The 15,609-nt window shown below is 35.7% G+C and overlaps 1 protein-coding gene across 1 annotated transcript in view; it reads left to right on the top strand.

Moving 5' to 3' along the window:
* Positions 1–10,497, top strand: part of LOC146870231 (uncharacterized) — a 115,348-nt gene extending 104,851 nt beyond the window's left edge. Inside the window, exon 3 of the mRNA XM_085642252.1 lies at positions 10,461–10,497. Coding sequence (XP_085498378.1) covers positions 10,461–10,497 — 37 coding nt within the window. The remainder of the gene's footprint in view (positions 1–10,460) is intronic.
* Positions 10,498–15,609: the final 5,112 nt, after the last annotated feature.

The following is a 15,609-nucleotide window of genomic DNA, read 5'->3' as shown; positions in this document are numbered from 1 at the left end:
ATTGGAATAAACTGGCAACACATAAAACATTCAATTTTAAAAGGAACTAAATGACGGGGTTCATTTTGCCATAGAAATTATGGTTAGTGCTGTAGAATTAAAAAATAGGACATGTTTCAAGTGTGATCTCAAATATCTTCCTGTTATATTTCAACAGGAGCAGCCTGTCAGTTGATGCCTTTGTGTTCTACTGCAGCTTCCCAGAGTCTTGTAAAGAACAACTAGAGCGCTAACAGGCTTACTTATGACAAAAGTATGGCACACCTGAAGCCATCTTGATTGGAATAAACTGGTAACACTTAAAACATTTAATTTAAAAAGGAACATAATGATGGGGTTCATTTTGTCATAGAAATTATGGTTAGTGCTGTAGAAAGAAAAATTAGGACATGTTTCAAGTGTGATCTCAAATATCCTCCTGTTATATTTCAACAGGAGCAGCCTGTCAGTTGATGCCTTTGTGCTCTACTGCAGCGTTCCAGAGTGTTCTAAAGAACAACTATAGCGCTAACAGTCTTACTTATGACAAAATTATGGCACACCTGAAGCCATCTTGATTGGAATAAACTGGTAACACTTAAAACATTTAATTTAAAAAGGAACAAAATGATGGGGTTCATTTTGTCATAGAAATTATGGTTAGTGCTGTAGAAAGAAAAATTAGGACATGTTTCAAGTGTGATCTCAAATATCCTCCTGTTATATTTCAACAGGAGCAGCCTTTCAGTTGATGCCTTTGTGCTCTACTGCAGAGTTCCAGAGTGTTCTAAAGAACAACTAGAGCGCTAACAGTCTTACTTATGACAAAATTATGGCACACCTGAAGCCATCTTGAATGAAATAAACTGGTAACTCTTAAAACATTTAATTTAAAAAGGAACACAATGAGGGGGTTCATTTTGTCATAGAAATTATGGTTAGTGCTGTAGAAATAAAAATTAGGACATGTTTTAAGTGAGATCTCAAACATCTTCCTGTTATATTTCAACAGGAGCAGCCTGTCAGTTGATGCCTTTGTTTTCTACTTCAGCTTTCCAGAGTGTTCCAAAGAACAACTAGAGCACTAACAGCTTTACTTACGACAAAAGTATGGCACACCTGAAGCCATCTTGATTGGAATACACTGGCAACACATAAAACATTCAATTTAAAAAGGAACAAAATGGGGGGTTCATCTTTTCATATAAATTATGGTTAGTGCTGTAGAAAGGAAAATTAGGACATGTTTTAAGTGAGAGCTCAAATATCTTCCTGTTATATTTGAACAGGAGCAGCCTGTCAGTTGATGCCTTTGTTTTCTACTTCAGCTTTCCAGAGTGTTCCAAAGAACAACTAGAGCACTAACAGCTTTACTTATGACAAAAGTATGGCACACCTGAAGCCATCTTGATTGGAATACACTGGCAACACATAAAACATTCAATTTAAAAAGGAACTAAACGATGGGGTTCATTTTGACATAGAAATTATGGTTAGTGCTGTACAAAGAAAAAATAGGACATGTTTCAAGTGTGATCTCAAATATTTTCCTGTTATATTTCAACAGGAGCAGCCTGTCAGTTGATGCCTTTGTGTTCTACTGCAGCTTCCCAGAGTCTTCTAAAGAACAACTAGAGCGCTAACAGCCTTACTTATGACAAAAGTATGGCACACCTGAAGCCATCTTGATTGCAATAAACTGGTAACACTTAAAACATTTAATTTAAAAAGGAACAAAATGATGGGGTTCATTTTGTCATAGAAATTATGGTTAGTGCTGTAGAAAGAAAAATTAGGACTTGTTTCAAGTGAGATCTCAAATATCTTCCTGTTATATTTCAACAGGTGCAGCCTGTCAGTTGATGCCTTTGTGTTCTACTGGAGCGTTCCAGAGTGTTCTAAAGAACAACTATAGCGCTAACAGTCTTACTTATGACAAATTTATGGCACACCTGAAGCCATCTTGATTGGAATAAACTGGTAACTCTTAAAATATTTAATTTAAAAAGGAACAAAATGAGGGGGTTAATTTTGTCATAGAAATTATGGTTAGTGCTGTAGAAAGGAAAATTAGGACATGTTTTAAGTGTGATCTCAAATATCTTCCTGTTATATTTCAACAGGAGCAGCCTTTCAGTTGATGCCTTTGTGCTCTACTGCAGAGTTCCAGAGTGTTCTAAAGAACAACTAGAGCGCTAACAGTCTTACTTATGACAAAATTATGGCACACCTGAAGCCATCTTGAATGAAATAAACTGGTAACTCTTAAAACATTTAATTTAAAAAGGAACACAATGAGGGGGTTCATTTTGTCATAGAAATTATGGTTAGTGCTGTAGAAATAAAAATTAGGACATGTTTTAAGTGAGATCTCAAACATCTTCCTGTTATATTTCAACAGGAGCAGCCTGTCAGTTGATGCCTTTGTGTTCTTCTGCAGCTTCCCAGAGTCTTCTAAAGAACAACTAGAGCACTAACAGCCTTACTTATGACAAAAGTATGGCACACCTGAAGCCATCTTGATTGGAATAAACTGGCAACACTTAAAACATGTAATTTAAAAAGGAACAAAATGATGGGGTTCATTTTGTCATAGAAATTATGGTTAGTGCTGTAGAAAGAAAAATTAGGATTTGTTTCAAGTGAGATCTCAAATATCTTCCTGTTATATTTCAACAGGCGCAGCCTGTCAGTTGATGCCTTTGTGATCTACTGCAGCGTTCCAGAGTGTTCTAAAGAACAACTATAGCGCTAACAGTCTTACTTATGACAAAATTATGGCACACCTGAAGCCATCTTGATTGGAATAAACTGGTAACACTTAAAACATTTAATTTAAAAAGGAACATAATGATGGGGTTCATTTTGTCATAGAAATTATGGTTAGTGCTGTATAAAGAAAAATTAGGACATGTTTCAAGTGTGATCTCAAATATCCTCCTGTTATATTTCAACAGGAGCAGCCTGTCAGTTGATGCCTTTGTGCTCTACTGCAGCGTTCCAGAGTGTTCTAAAGAACAACTAGAGCGCTAACAGTCTTACTTATGACAAAATTATCGCACACTTGAAGCCATCTTGATTGGAATAAACTGGTAACTCTTAAAACATTTAATTTAAAAAGGAACAAAATGAGGGGGTTCATTTTGTCATAGAAATTATGGTTAGTGCTGTAGAAAGAAAAATTAGGACATGTTTTAAATGAGAGCTCAAATATCTTCCTGTTATATTTGAACAGGAGCAGCCTGTCAGTTGATGCCTTTGTGTTCTACTTCAGCTTCCCAGAGTGTTCTAAAGAACAACTAGAGCACTAACAGCCTTACTTATGACAAAAGTATGGCACACCTGAAGCCATCTTGATTGGAATAAACTGGCAACACATAAAACATTTAATTTAAAAAGGAACAAAATGATGGGGTTCATTTTGTCATAGAAATTATGGTTAGTGCTGTAGAAAGAAAAAATAGGACATGTTTCAAGTGTGATCTCAAATATCTTCCTGTTATATTTCAACAGGAGCAGCCTGTCAGTTGATGCCTTTGTGTTCTACTGCAGCTTCCCAGAGTCTTCTAAAGAACAACTAGAGCACTAACAGCCTTACTTATGACAAAAGTATGGCACACCTGAAGCCATCTTGATTGGAATAAACTGGTAACACTTAAAACATTTAATTTAAAAAGGAACAAAATGTTGGGGTTCATTTTGTCATAGAAATTATGGTTAGTTCTGTAGAAAGAAAAATTAGGACATGTTTCAAGTGAGATCTCAAATATCTTCCTGTTATAGTTCAACAGGAGCAGCCTGTCAGTTGATGCCTTTGTGTTCTACTGCAGCTTCCCAGAGTCTTCTAAAGAACAAATAGAGCGCTAACAGCCTTCCTTATGACAAAAGTATGGCACACCTGAAGCCATCTTGATTGGAATAAACTGGTAACACTTAAAACATTTAATTTAAAAAGGAACAAAATGATGGGGTTCATTTTGTCATAGAAATTATGGTTAGTGCTGTAGAAAGAAAAATTAGGACATGTTTCAAGTGTGATCTCAAATATCCTCCTGTTATATTTCAACAGGAGCAGCCTTTCAGTTGATGCCTTTGTGCTCTACTGCAGAGTTCCAGAGTGTTCTAAAGAACAACTAGAGCGCTAACAGTCTTACATATGACAAAATTATGGCACACCTGAAGCCATCTTGAATGGAATAAACTGGTAACTCTTAAAACATTTAATTTAAAAAGGAACAACATGAGGGGGTTCATTTTGTCATAGAAAGTATGGTTAGTGCTGTAGAAAGGAAAATTAGGACATGTTTTAAGTGAGAGCTCAAATATCTTCCTGTTATATTTGAACAGGAGCAGCCTGTCAGTTGATGCCTTTGTTTTCTACTTCAGCTTTCCAGAGTGTTCTAAAGAACAACTAGAGCACTAACAGCTTTACTTATGACAAAAGTATGGCACACCTGAAGCCATCTTGATTGGAATAAACTGGAAACACATAAAACATTCAATTTAAAAAGGAACTAAATGATGGGGTTCATTTTGTCATAGAAATTATGGTTAGTGCTGTAGAATTAAAAAATAGGACATGTTTCAAGTGTGATCTCAAATATCTTCCTGTTATATTTCAACAGGAGCAGCCTGTCAGTTGATGCCTTTGTGTTCTACTGCAGCTTCCCAGAGTCTTCTAAAGAACAACTAGAGCGCTAACAGCCTTACTTATGACAAAAGTATGTCACACCTGAAGCCATCTTGATTGCATTAAACTGGTAACACTTAAAACATTTAATTTAAAAAGGAACAAAATGAGTGGGTTCATTTTGTCATAGAAATTATGGTTAGTGCTGTAGAAAGGAAAATTAGGACATGTTTTAAGTGTGATCTCAAATATCTTTCTGTTATATTTCAAAAGGCGCAGCCTGTCAGTTGATGCCTTTGTGTTCTACTGCAGTGTTCCAGAGTGTTCTAAAGAACAACTATAGCGCTAACAGTCTTACTTATGACAACATTATGGCACACCTGAAGCCATCTTGATTAGAATAAACTGGTAACTCTTAAAATATTTAATTTAAAAAGGAACAAAATGAGGGGGTTCATTTTGTCATAGAAATTATGGTTAGTGCTGTAGAAAAGAAAATTAGGACATGTTTTAAGTGTGATCTCAAATATCTTCCTGTTATATTTCAACAGGAGCAGCCTGTCAGTTGAAGCCTTTGTGTTCTACTGCAGCTTCCCAGAGTCTTCTAAAGAACAACTAGAGCGCTAACAGCCTTACTAATGACAAAAGTATGGCACACCTGAAGCCATCTTGATTGGAATAAACTGGTAACTCTTAAAACATTTAATTTAATTCATTTTGTCATAGAAATTATGGTTAGTGCTGTAGAAAGGAAAAGTAGGACATGTTTTAAATGAGAGCTCAAATATATTCCTGTTATATTTGAACAGGAGCAGCCTGTCAGTTGATGCCTTTGTGTTCTACTGCAGCTTCCCAGAGTCTTCTAAAGAACAACTAGAGCGCTAACAGCCTTACTTATGACAAAAGTATGGCACACCTGAAGCCATCTTGATTGGAATAAACTGGTAACACTTAAAACATTTAATTTAAAAAGGAACAAAATGATGGGGTTCATTTTGTCATAGAAATTATGGTTAGTTCTGTAGAAAGAAAAATTAGGACATGTTTCAAGTGAGATCTCAAATATCTTCCTGTTATATTTCAACAGGAGCAGCCTGTCAGTTGATGCCTTTGTGTTCTACTGCAGCTTCCCAGAGTCTTCTAAAGAACAAATAGAGCGCTAACAGCCTTACTTATGACAAAAGTATGGCACACCTGAAGCCATCTTGATTGGAATAAATTGGTAACACTTAAAACATTTAATTTAAAAAGGAACAAAATGATGGGGTTCATTTTGTCATAGAAATTATGGTTAGTGCTGTAGAAAGAAAAATTAGGACATGTTTCAAGTGTGATCTCAAATATCCTCCTGTTATATTTCAACAGGAGCAGCCTTTCAGTTGATGCCTTTGTGCTCTACTGCAGAGTTCCAGAGTGTTCTAAAGAACAACTAGAGCGCTAACAGTCTTACATATGACAAAATTATGGCACACCTGAAGCCATCTTGAATGGAATAAACTGGTAACTCTTAAAACATTTAATTTAAAAAGGAACAACATGAGGGGGTTCATTTTGTCATAGAAATTATGGTTAGTGCTGTAGAAATAAAAATTAGGACATGTTTTAAGTGAGATCTCAAACATCTTCCTGTTATATTTCAACAGGAGCAGCCTGTCAGTTGATGCCTTTGTGTTCTTCTGCAGCTTCCCAGAGTCTTCTAAAGAACAACTAGAGCACTAACAGCCTTACTTATGACAAACGTATGGCACACTTGAAGCCATCTTGATTGAAATAAACTGGTAACTCTTAAAACATTTAATTTAAAAAGGAACAAAATGAGGGGGTTCATTTTTTCATATAAATTATGGTTAGTGCTGTAGAAAGGAAAATTAGGACATGTTTTAAGTGAGAGCTCAAATATCTTCCTGTTATATTTGAACAGGAGCAGCCTGTCAGTTGATGCCTTTGTTTTCTACTTCAGCTTTCCAGAGTGTTCTAAAGAACAACTAGAGCACTAACAGCTTTACTTATGACAAAAGTATGGCACACCTGAAGCCATCTTGATTGGAATAAACTGGCAACACATAAAACATTCAATTTAAAAAGGAACTAAATGATGGGGTTCATTTTGTCATAGAAATTATGGTTAGTGCTGTAGAATTAAAAAATAGGACATGTTTCAAGTGTGATCTCAAATATCTTCCTGTTATATTTCAACAGGAGCAGCCTGTCAGTTGATGCCTTTGTGTTCTACTGCAGCTTCCCAGAGTCTTCTAAAGAACAACTAGAGCGCTAACAGCCTTACTTATGACAAAAGTATGGCACACCTGAAGCCATCTTGATTGCAATAAACTGGTAACACTTAAAACATTTAATTTAAAAAGGAACAAAATGAGTGGGTTCATTTTGTCATAGAAATTATGGTTAGTGCTGTAGAAAGGAAAATTAGGACATGTTTTAAGTGTGATCTCAAATATCTTCCTGTTATATTTCAAAAGGCGCAGCCTGTCAGTTGATGCCTTTGTATTCTACTGCAGTGTTCCAGAGTGTTCTAAAGAACAACTATAGCGCTAACAGTCTTACTTATGACAAAATTATGGCACACCTGAAGCCATCTTAATTAGAATAAACTGGTAACTCTTAAAATATTTAATTTAAAAAGGAACAAAATGAGGGGGTTCATTTTGTCATAGAAATTATGGTTAGTGCTGTAGAAAGGAAAATTAGGACATGTTTTAAGTGAGAGCTCAAATATCTTCCTGTTATATTTGAACAGGAGCAGCCTGTCAGTTGATGCCTTTGTTTTCTACTTCAGCTTTCCAGAGTGTTCTAAAGAACAACTAGAGCACTAACAGCCTTACTTATGACAAAAGTATGGCACACCTGAAGCCATCTTGATTGGAATAAACTGGCAACACATAAAACATTTAATTTAAAAAGGAACAAAATGATGGGGTTCATTTTGTCATAGAAATTATGGTTAGTGCTGTAGAAAGAAAAAATAGGACATGTTTCAAGTGTGATCTCAAATATCTTCCTGTTATATTTCAACAGGAGCAGCCTGTCAGTTGATGCCTTTGTGTTCTACTGCAGCTTCCCAGAGTCTTCTAAAGAACAACTATAGCACTAACAGCCTTACTTATGACAAAAGTATGGCACACCTGAAGCCATCTTGATTGGAATAAACTGGTAACACTTAAAACATTTAATTTAAAAAGGAACAAAATGATGGGGTTCATTTTGTCATAAAAATTATGGTTAGTTCTGTAGAAAGAAAAATTAGGACATGTTTCAAGTGAGATCTCAAATATCTTCCTGTTATAGTTCAACAGGAGCAGCCTGTTAGTTGATGCCTTTGTGTTCTACTGCAGCTTCCCAGAGTCTTCTAAAGAACAAATAGAGCGCTAACAGCCTTCCTTATGACAAAAGTATGGCACACCTGAAGCCATCTTGATTGGAATAAACTGGTAACACTTAAAACATTTAATTTAAAAAGGAACAAAATGAGTGGGTTCATTTTGTCATAGAAATTATGGTTAGTGCTGTAGAAAGGAAAATTAGGACATGTTTTAAGTGTGATCTCAAATATCTTTCTGTTATATTTCAAAAGGCGCAGCCTGTCAGTTGATGCCTTTGTGTTCTACTGCAGTGTTCCAGAGTGTTCTAAAGGACAACTATAGCGCTAACAGTCTTACTTATGACAACATTATGGCACACCTGAAGCCATCTTGATTAGAATAAACTGGTAACTCTTAAAATATTTAATTTAAAAAGGAACAAAATGAGGGGGTTCATTTTGTCATAGAAATTATGGTTAGTGCTGTAGAAAGGAAAATTAGGACATGTTTTAAGTGTGATCTCAAATATCTTCCTGTTATATTTCAACAGGAGCAGCCTGTCAGTTGATGCCTTTGTGTTCTACTGCAGCTTCCCAGAGTCTTCTAAAGAACAACTAGAGCGCTAACAGCCTTACTAATGACAAAAGTATGGCACACCTGAAGCCATCTTGATTGGAATAAACTGGAAACTCTTAAAACATTTAATTTAAAAAGGAACAAAATGAGGGGGTTCATTTTGTCATAGAAATTATGGTTAGTGCTGTAGAAATAAAAATTAGGACATGTTTTAAGTGAGATCTCAAACATCTTCCTGTTATATTTCAACAGGAGCAGCCTGTCAGTTGATGCCTTTGTGTTCTTCTGCAGCTTCCCAGAGTCTTCTAAAGAACAACTAGAGCACTAACAGCCTTTCTTATGACAAACGTATGGCACACTTGAAGCCATCTTGATTGAAATAAACTGGTAACTCTTAAAACATTTAATTTAAAAAGGAACAAAATGAGGGGGTTCATTTTTTCATATAAATTATGGTTAGTGCTGTAGAAAGGAAAATTAGGACATGTTTTAAGTGAGAGCTCAAATATCTTCCTGTTATATTTGAACAGGAGCAGCCTGTCAGTTGATGCCTTTGTTTTCTACTTCAGCTTTCCAGAGTGTTCTAAAGAACAACTTGAGCACTAACAGCTTTACTTATGACAAAAGTATGGCACACCTGAAGCCATCTTGATTGGAATAAACTGGCAACACATAAAACATTCAATTTAAAAAGGAACTAAATGATGGGGTTCATTTTGTCATAGAAATTATGGTTAGTGCTGTAGAATTAAAAAATAGGACATGTTTCAAGTGTGATCTCAAATATCTTTCTGTTATATTTCAACAGGAGCAGCCTGTCAGTTGATGCCTTTGTGTTCTACTGCAGCTTCCCAGAGTCTTTTAAAGAACAACTAGAGCGCTAACAGCCTTACTTTTGACAAAAGTATGGCACACCTGAAGCCATCTTGATTGCAATAAACTGGTAACACTTAAAACATTTATTTAAAAAGGAACAAAATGAGTGGGTTAATTTTGTCATAGAAATTATGGTTAGTGCTGTAGAAAGGAAAATTAGGACATGTTTTAAGTGTGATCTCAAATATCTTCCTGTTATATTTCAAAAGGCGCAGCCTGTCAGTTGATGCCTTTGTGTTCTACTGCAGTGTTCCAGAGTGTTCTAAAGAACAACTATAGCGCTAACAGTCTTACTTATGACAAAATTATGGCACAGCTGAAGCCATCTTGATTAGAATAAACTGGTAACTCTTAAAATATTTAATTTAAAAAGGAACAAAATGAGGGGGTTCATTTTGTCATAGAAATTATGGTTAGTGCTGTAGAAAGGAAAATTAGGACATGTTTTAAGTGTGATCTCAAATATCTTCCTGTTATATTTCAACAGGAGCAGCCTGTCAGTTGATGCCTTTGTGTTCTACTGCAGCTTCCCAGAGTCTTCTAAAGAACAACTAGAGCGCTAACAGCCTTACTAATGACAAAAGTATGGCACACCTGAAGCCATCTTGATTGGAATAAACTGGTAACTCTTAAAACATTTAATTTAAAAAGGAACAAAATGAGGGGGTTCATTTTGTCATAGAAATTATGGTTAGTGCTGTAGAAAGGAAAATTAGGACATGTTTTAAATGAGAGCTCAAATATCTTCCTGTTATATTTGAACAGGAGCAGCCTGTCAGTTGATGCCTTTGTGTTCTACTGCAGCTTCCCAGAGTCTTCTCAAGAACAACTAGAGCGCTAACAGCCTTACTTATGACAAAAGTATGGCACACCTGAAGCCATCTTGATTGGAATAAACTGGTAACATATAAAACATTTAATTTAAAAAGGAACAAAATGATGGGGTTCATTTTGTCATAGAAATTATGGTTAGTTCTGTAGAAAGAAAAATTAGGACATGTTTCAAGTGAGATCTCAAATATCTTCCTGTTATATTTCAAAAGGAGCAGCCTGTCAGTTGATGCCTTTGTGTTCTACTGCAGCTTCCCAGAGTCTTCTCAAGAACAAACAGAGCGCTAACAGCCTTACTTATGACAAAAGTATGGCACACCTGAAGCCATCTTGATTGGAATAAACTGGTAACACTTAAAACATTTAATTTAAAAAGGAACAACATGAGGGGGTTCATTTTGTCATAGAAATTATGGTTAGTGCTGTAGAAATAAAAATTAGGACATGTTTTAAGTGAGATCTCAAACATCTTCCTGTTATATTTCAACAGGAGCAGCCTGTCAGTTGATGCCTTTGTGTTCTTCTGCAGCTTCCCAGAGTCTTCTAAAGAACAACTAGAGCACTAACAGCCTTACTTATGACAAACGTATGGCACACTTGAAGCCATCTTGATTGAAATAAACTAGTAACTCTTAAAACATTTAATTTAAAAAGGAACTAAATGATGGGGTTCATTTTGTCATAGAAATTATGGTTAGTGCTGTAGAATTAAAAAATAGGACATGTTTCAAGTGTGATCTCAAATATCTTCCTGTTATATTTCAACAGGAGCAGCCTGTCAGTTGATGCCTTTGTGTTCTACTGCAGCTTCCCAGAGTCTTCTAAAGAACAACTAGAGCGCTAACAGTCTTACTTATGACAAAATTATGGCACACCTGAAGCCATCTTGATTAGAATAAACTGGTAACTCTTAAAATATTTAATTTAAAAAGGAACAAAATGAGGGGGTTCATTTTGTCATAGAAATTATGGTTAGTGCTGTAGAAAGGAAAATTAGGACATGTTTTAAGTGTGATCTCAAATATCTTCCTGTTATATTTCAAAAGGCACAGCCTGTCAGTTGATGCCTTTGTGTTCTATTGCAGTGTTCCAGAGTGTTCTAAAGAACAACTATAGCGCTAACAGTCTTACTTATGACAAAATTATGGCACACCTGAAGCCATCTTGATTGGAATAAACTGGTAACTCTTAAAACATTTAATTTAAAAAGGAACAAAATGAGGGGGTTCATTTTGTCATAGAAATTATGGTTAGTGCTGTAGAAAGAAAAATTAGGACATGTTTCAAGTGAGATCTCAAATATCTTCCTGTTATATTTCAACAGGAGCAGCCTGTCAGTTGATGCCTTTGTGTTCTACTGCAGCTTCCCAGAGTCTTCTAAAGAACAACTAGAGCGCTAACAGCCTTACTTATGACAAAAGTATGGCACACCTGAAGCCATCTTGATTGCAATAAACTGGTAACACTTACAACATTTAATTTAAAAAGGAACAAAATGATGGGGTTCATTTTGTCATAGAAATTATGGTTAGTGCTGTAGAAAGAAAAATTATGACTTGTTTCAAGTGAGATCTCAAATATCTTCCTGTTATATTTCAACAGGAGCAGCCTGTCAGTTGATGCCTTTGTGTTCTACTGCAGCTTCCCAGAGTCTTCTAAAGAACAACTAAAGCGCTAACAGCCTTACTTATGACAAAAGTATGGCATACCTGAAGCCATCTTGATTGCAATAAACTGGTAACACTTACAACATTTAATTTAAAAAGGAACAAAATGATGGGGTTCATTTTGTCATAGAAATTATGGTTAGTGCTGTAGAAAGACAAATTAGGACATGTTTCAAGTGTGATCTCAAATATCCTCCTGTTATATTTCAACAGGAGCAGCCTGTCAGTTGATGCCTTTGTGCTCTACTGCAGTGTTCCAGAGTGTTCTAAAGAACAACTAGAGCGCTAACAGTCTTACTTATGACAAAATTATGGCACACCTGAAGCCATCTTGAATGGAATAAACTGGTAACTCTTAAATCATTTAATTTAAAAAGGAACAAAATGAGGGGGTTCATTTTGTCATAGAAATTATGGTTAGTGCTGTAGAAATAAAAATTAGGACATGTTTTAAGTGAGATCTCAAACATCTTCCTGTTATATTTCAACAGGAGCAGCCTGTCAGTTGATGCCTTTGTGTTCTACTGCAGCTTCCCAGAGTCTCCTAAAGAACAACTAGAGCACTAACAGCCTTACTTATGACAAACGTATGGCACACTTGAAGCCATCTTGATTGGAATAAACTGGTAACTCTTAAAACATTTAATTTAAAAAGGAACAAAATGATGGGGTTCATTTTGTCATATAAATTATGGTTAGTGCTGTAGAAAGGAAAATTAGGACATGTTTTCAGTGAGAGCTCAAATATCTTCCTGTTATATTTGAACAGGAGCAGCCTGTCAGTTGATGCCTTTGTGTTCTACTTCAGCTTCCCAGAGTGTTCTAAAGAACAAGTAGAGCACTAACAGCCTTACTAATGACAAAAGTATGGCACACCTGAAGCCATCTTGATTGGAATTAACCGGCAACACATAAAACATTCAATTTAAAAGGAACAAAATGATGGGGGTTCATTTTGTCATAGAAATTATGGTTAGTGCTGTAGAAAGAAAAAATAGGACATGTTTCAAGTGTGATCTCAAATATCTTCCTGTTATATTTCAACAGGAGCAGCCTGTCAGTTGATGCCTTTGTGTTCTACTGCAGCTTCCCAGAGTCTTCTAAAGAACAACTAGAGCGCTAACAGCCTTACTTATGACAAAAGTATGGCACACCTGAAGCCCTCTTGATTGGAATAAACTGGTAACACTTAAAACATTTAATTTAAAAAGGAACAAAATGATGGGGTTCATTTTGTCATAGAAATTATGGTTAGTGCTGTAGAAAGAAAAATTAGGACTTGTTTCAAGTGAGATCTCAAATATCATCCTGTTATATTTCAACAGGAGCAGCCTGTCAGTTGATGCCTTTGTGTTCTACTGCAGCGTTCCAGAGTGTTCTAAAGAACAACTATAGCACTAACAGTCTTACTTATGACAAAATTATGGCACACCTGAAGCCATCTTGATTAGAGTAAACTGGTAACTCTTAAAATATTTAATTTAAAAAGGAACAAAATGAGGGGGTTCATTTTGTCATAGAAATTATGGTTAGTGCTGTAGAAAGGAAAATTAGGACATGTTTTAAGTGTGATCTCAAATATCTTCCTGTTATATTTCAACAGGAGCAGCCTGTCAGTTGATGCCTTTGTGTTCTACTTCAGCTTCCCAGAGTGTTCTAAAGAACAACTAGAGCACTAACAGCCTTACTTATGACAAAAGTATGGCACACCTGAAGCCAACTTGATTGGAATAAACTGGCAACACATAAAACATTTAATTTAAAAAGGAACAAAATGATGGGGTTCATTTTGTCATAGAAATTATGGTTAGTGCTGTAGAAAGAAAAAATAGGACATGGTTCAAGTGTGATCTCAAATATCCTCCTGTTATATTTCAACAGGAGCAGCCTTTCAGTTGATGCCTTTGTGCTCTACTGCAGAGTTCCAGAGTGTTCTAAAGAACAACTAGAGCGCTAACAGTCTTACATATGACAAAATTATGGCACACCTGAAGCCATCTTAAATGGAATAAACTGGTAACTCTTAAAACATTTAATTTAAAAAGGAACAACATGAGGGGGTTCATTTTGTCATAGAAATTATGGTTAGTGCTGTAGAAATAAAAATTAGGACATGTTTTAAGTGAGATCTCAAACATCTTCCTGTTATATTTCAACAGGAGCAGCCTGTCAGTTGATGCCTTTGTGTTCTTCTGCAGCTTCCCAGAGTCTTCTAAAGAACAACTAGAGCACTAACAGCCTTACTTATGACAAACGTATGGCACACTTGAAGCCATCTTGATTGAAATAAACTAGTAACTCTTAAAACATTTAATTTAAAAAGGAACTAAATGATGGGGTTCATTTTGTCATAGAAATTATGGTTAGTGCTGTAGAATTAAAAAATAGGACATGTTTCAAGTGTGATCTCAAATATCTTCCTGTTATATTTCAACAGGAGCAGCCTGTCAGTTGATGCCTTTGTGTTCTACTGCAGCTTCCCAGAGTCTTCTAAAGAACAACTAGAGCGCTAACAGCCTTACTTATGACAAAAGTATGGCACACCTGAAGCCATCTTGATTGCAATAAACTGGTAACACTTAAAACATTAAATTTAAAAAGGAACAAAATGAGTGGGTTCATTTTGTCATAGAAATTATGGTTAGTGCTGTAGAAAGGAAAATTAGGACATGTTTTAAGTGTGATCTCAAATATCTTCCTGTTATATTTCAAAAGGCGCAGCCTGTCAGTTGATGCCTTTCTGTTCTACTGCAGTGTTCCAGAGTGTTCTAAAGAACAACTATAGCGCTAACAGTCTTACTTATGACAAAATTATGGCACACATGAAGCCATCTTGATTAGAATAAACTGGTAACTCTTAAAATATTTAATTTAAAAAGGAACAAAATGAGGGGGTTCATTTTGTCATAGAAATTATGGTTAGTGCTGTAGAAAGGAAAATTAGGACATGTTTTAAGTGTGATCTCAAATATCTTCCTGTTATATTTCAAAAGGCGCAGCCTGTCAGTTGATGCCTTTGTGTTCTATTGCAGTGTTCCAGAGTGTTCTAAAGAACAACTATAGCGCTAACAGTCTTACTTATGACAAAATTATGGCACACCTGAAGCCATCTTGATTGGAATAAACTGGTAACTCTTAAAACATTTAATTTAAAAAGGAACAAAATGAGGGGGTTCATTTTGTCATAGAAATTATGGTTAGTGCTGTAGAAAGAAAAATTAGGACATGTTTCAAGTGAGATCTCAAATATCTTCCTGTTATATTTCAACAGGAGCAGCCTGTCAGTTGATGCCCTTGTCGTCTACTGCAGCTTCCCAGAGTCTTCTAAAGAACAACTAGAGCGCTAACAGCCTTACTTATGACAAAATTATGGCACACCTGAAGCCATCTTGAATGGAATAATTTGGTAACTCTTAAAACATTTAATTTAAAAAGGAACAAAATGAGGGGGTTCATTTTGTCATAGAAATTATGGTTAATGATGTAGAAATAAAAATTAGGACATGTTTTAAGTGAGATCTCAAACATCTTCCTGTTATATTTCAACAGGAGCAGCCTGTCAGTTGATGCCTTTGTGTTCTACTGCAGCTTCCCAGTGTCTTCTAAAGAACAACTAGAGCACTAACAGCCTTACTTATGACAAACGTATGGCACACTTGAAGCCATCTTGATTGGAATAAACTGGTAACTCTTAAAACATTTAATTTAAAAATGAACAAAATGAAGGGGTTCA

The sequence above is a fragment of the Triturus cristatus genome, chromosome 1_1 (assembly GCF_964204655.1).
Source record: "Triturus cristatus chromosome 1_1, aTriCri1.1, whole genome shotgun sequence".
NCBI lineage: Eukaryota > Metazoa > Chordata > Amphibia > Caudata > Salamandridae > Triturus > Triturus cristatus.
The sequence above is the reverse complement of the archived record's forward strand: the minus strand, read 5'-3'. Positions and strand labels throughout refer to the sequence as shown.